The 4,237-nt window shown below is 44.9% G+C and overlaps 1 protein-coding gene across 1 annotated transcript; it reads left to right on the forward strand.

The window, feature by feature from the left end:
* The first annotated feature begins 1,047 nt into the window (after nt 1-1,047).
* Nucleotides 1,048-3,993, forward strand: Slitrk3 (SLIT and NTRK like family member 3). Its single transcript, XM_027953296.2, has one exon. It carries the CDS (start codon nt 1,048-1,050, stop codon nt 3,991-3,993), a length of 2,946 nt encoding a protein of 981 aa, XP_027809097.1.
* Nucleotides 3,994-4,237: the final 244 nt, after the last annotated feature.

A 4,237-nucleotide genomic window follows, 5' to 3' on the forward strand; every position in this document is an offset into this window, starting at 1 on the left:
TTTTTTTTTTTTTTTTAAATGTATTTCATGTGGTCAATCATTTATGAGCAGGTAAGAATTGACGTTTCCACCCTCTCTGGCCTTTAACTACCCACCTCTTCTCTATCCCATCATCAGCCCTTCCAGCTTTTTAGGGTTCCTCAGTTGATCTTGAAGGCACATACACACATTCCAAACTAAGCTCTGCAAATGTTTTAATTCAGACACTCCCAGGCTTAGCAACCTTTAGATGTCACTATCTTTAGCTCTGACAATTGCATGGGTATGTTCTTTAGAAGGACTAATCACTGCTCAACACTTTAAACAGACAAAGGATAAAGTCTATAGAAGTTGCATATTCAATGGAAGGAGATGCCAATAATTTATGCTTGGGCAAAAGGGGGCGTGGGAAGTATATGTTACTGACCACATACTGTAGTTAAACATGTTTTGATAGCTTCTTAAAAAAAAATCTTAAGTTTTCCTGCGATACCAATCATCTTATACATCTCAACATCTGATTCTGGACAACCGGCTCATGCTTTATCATTCTCTTTAATAACTTTAGGATAAGTCATGTTTTTGTAATAGAAACATATAATTAAAGAACACATTTTTCCATCAGAGTTGTAATCTAATTTATAATGGATATTTTTGATGTCAATGAGTTTTAGCAGGAAAACAAGTTTAATGGGTAAATTATTGCCATGATTGCTGAATCTGCCCACGTCTAAAAAGGCCGCACAGTATTCCAGTTCTGTTGTGTTCCATGAGAGGCAATGCAAGCTGCTTTTGTTCATGTGACATGCCATTTACCAAGTATGGCTTAGTTCAGGAAAATGTCACTGCGTGTTTCAATATATCAAAGTTTCCCAAGCTTAAAATATAGGGCACATTCTAACGTTAAGCATGTTTCTGGCTCATTTTGATTGTCAGTTCAATAACTGCTAAAGTTTTTATATCGCTTTTAAATAGCCCCACATGTAGGAGTCAATTAAAATAGTGCATATGACTAAAAGCTAAAAATCTGCATCTTTATTTCTGTTGCAGTTTTGTAATCAACTACGAATGATGAAACATTCCATAGCTGAGATGCTTCACAGAGGGAGGATGCTGTGGATAATTCTTCTAAGCACAATTGCTCTAGGATGGACTACCCCGATTCCCCTGATAGAGGACTCAGAGGAAATAGATGAGCCCTGTTTTGATCCATGTTACTGTGAAGTTAAAGAAAGCCTTTTTCATATACATTGTGACAGTAAAGGATTTACAAATATTAGTCAGATTACTGAGTACTGGTCAAGACCTTTTAAACTGTATCTGCAGAGGAATTCGATGAGGAAATTATACACCAACAGTTTTCTTCATCTGAATAATGCTGTGTCCATTAACCTTGGGAACAATGCTTTGCAGGACATTCAAATGGGAGCTTTCAATGGTCTTAAGATTTTAAAGAGGCTGTATCTACACGAGAACAAACTAGATGTCTTCAGAAACGACACCTTCCTTGGCCTGGAAAGTTTGGAATATCTGCAGGCAGATTACAATGTTATTAAGCGCATTGAGAGTGGGGCCTTTCGGAACCTAAGCAAATTAAGGGTTCTGATTTTAAATGATAATCTCATCCCCATGCTTCCAACCAATTTATTTAAGGCTGTCTCCTTAACCCACCTGGACCTGCGTGGAAACAGGTTAAAAGTTCTTTTTTACCGAGGAATGCTAGATCACATTGGCAGGAGCCTGATGGAGCTCCAGCTAGAAGAAAATCCATGGAACTGTACATGTGAGATTGTACAACTGAAGAGTTGGCTGGAACGCATTCCTTACACTGCCCTGGTGGGAGACATCACCTGTGAGACACCATTCCATTTCCATGGAAAGGACCTTCGAGAAATCAGGAAGACAGAACTCTGTCCTTTGTTGTCTGACTCTGAGGTGGAGGCTAGTTTGGGGATTCCTCACTTGTCATCAAGCAAGGAGAATGCATGGCCAACTAAACCTTCCTCAATGTTGTCCTCTGTCCATTTTACTGCTTCTTCTGTTGAATACAAGTCTTCAAACAAACAGCCTAAGCCCACCAAGCAGCCCCGGACACCAAGACCACCCTCTACATCCCAGGCTTTATACCCTGGTCCAAACCAACCTCCTATTGCTCCTTATCAGACCAGACCACCAATTCCCATTATATGCCCTACTGGGTGTACCTGTAATTTGCATATCAATGACCTTGGCTTGACTGTCAACTGCAAAGAGAGAGGATTTAATAACATTTCTGAACTTCTTCCAAGGCCACTGAATGCCAAGAAACTGTACCTGAGTAGCAATCTGATTCAGAAAATATACCGTTCTGATTTCTGGAATTTTTCTTCTTTGGATCTCCTGCATCTGGGGAACAATCGTATTTCTTATGTCCAGGATGGGGCCTTCATCAACCTGCCCAACCTAAAGAGCCTCTTTCTCAATGGCAACGATATAGAGAAGCTGACACCGGGCATGTTCCGCGGGCTACAAAGTTTGCACTACTTGTACTTTGAGTTCAATGTTATCCGGGAAATCCAGCCTGCAGCCTTTAGCCTCATGCCCAACTTGAAGCTGCTGTTCCTCAACAATAACTTGCTGAGGACCTTGCCAACAGATGCCTTTGCAGGCACATCCCTGGCTCGGCTCAACTTGAGGAAGAACTACTTCCTCTACCTTCCTGTGGCTGGTGTCCTGGAACACTTGAATGCTATTGTCCAGATAGACCTCAATGAGAATCCTTGGGACTGCACTTGTGATCTGGTCCCCTTTAAACAGTGGATTGAAACCATCAGCTCAGTCAGTGTGGTAGGTGATGTGCTTTGTAGAAGCCCCGAAAACCTCACACACCGTGATGTGCGTACTATTGAGCTGGAAGTCCTGTGCCCAGAGATGCTGCATATTGCACCAGATGGAGCATCCCCAGCCCAGCCTGGAGATTCTCACTTTGTTGGGGGACCAACAAGCGAATCACCGTATGAGTTCTCTCCCCCTGGGGGTCCTGTGCCACTTTCTGTGTTGATTCTTAGTCTGCTAGTTCTGTTTTTTTCAGCAGTCTTCGTTGCTGCAGGCCTCTTTGCCTACGTGCTCCGAAGGCGTCGCAAGAAGCTGCCCTTTAGGAGCAAGCGACAAGAAGGTGTGGACCTTACTGGCATCCAGATGCAATGCCACCGGCTGTTTGAGGATGGGGGAGGTGGTGGTGGTGGAAGTGGGAGTGGAGGCCGGCCCACCCTTTCCTCCCCAGAGAAGGCGCCTCCTGTGGGCCATGTGTATGAGTACATCCCCCACCCAGTGACCCAGATGTGCAACAACCCTATCTACAAGCCTCGAGAGGAGGAGGAAGTGGCTGTTTCAGCTGTCCAGGAGACAGGGGGTGCAGAACGTGGAGGTCCTGGGGGGACACAACCTCCAGGAATGGGTGAGGTTCTCCTAGGAAGTGAGCAGTTTGCTGAAACACCCAAGGAGAACCACAGCAACTACCGGACCTTGCTGGAAAAAGAGAAGGAATGGGCCCTAGCAGTTTCCAGCTCCCAGCTCAACACCATAGTGACGGTGAATCACCATCACCCTCACCCTCACCACTCAGCAGCTGGTGGGGTCTCAGGGGTGGTTGGGGGAACTGGGGGAGACTTGGCTGGGTTCCGCCACCATGAGAAGAACGGCGGGGTGGTGCTCTTTCCTCCTGGGGGAGGCTGTGGCGGTGGCAGTATGCTGCTTGACCGTGAGAGGCCACAGCCCGCCCCCTGCACAGTGGGATTTGTGGACTGTCTCTACGGCACAGTGCCCAAATTAAAGGAACTACACGTCCACCCCCCTGGCATGCAATACCCAGACTTACAGCAGGACGCCAGGCTTAAAGAAACCCTTCTCTTCTCAGCCGGAAAGGGCTTCACAGACCACCAAACCCAAAAAAGTGATTACCTCGAGTTAAGGGCCAAACTTCAAACCAAGCCAGATTACCTCGAAGTCCTGGAGAAAACAACCTACAGGTTCTAACAGAAAGAAGAAAATAAATTAGTGCTTTTTTTTTTTTTCTTTCCACAAAAGAAAAAAGGAAAATAAAAGAAATATGTCCCTTTCTCCTTTTACACTTGTCCCAATAACTCCATCCTCACAATCTTCCCCGCCCTGAAGAGAACTGAAACCGCATGATAACTAGAGAATACAGATGTATGCTCTCCCCTCTCAGATGTGATTTGGAGGAAGGGCCATACTCAGATCATTAATCAATGAAGTGCCT

This window comes from Marmota flaviventris, chromosome 8 (assembly GCF_047511675.1).
Source record: "Marmota flaviventris isolate mMarFla1 chromosome 8, mMarFla1.hap1, whole genome shotgun sequence".
Taxonomy (NCBI): Eukaryota; Metazoa; Chordata; class Mammalia; order Rodentia; family Sciuridae; genus Marmota; species Marmota flaviventris.

Bases quoted from the DNA above. Each gene is read 5' to 3' on its own strand.
- Slitrk3 (XM_027953296.2), top strand. From the start codon at position 1,048: ATGATGAAACATTCCATAGCTGAGATGCTTCACAGAGGGAGGATGCTG.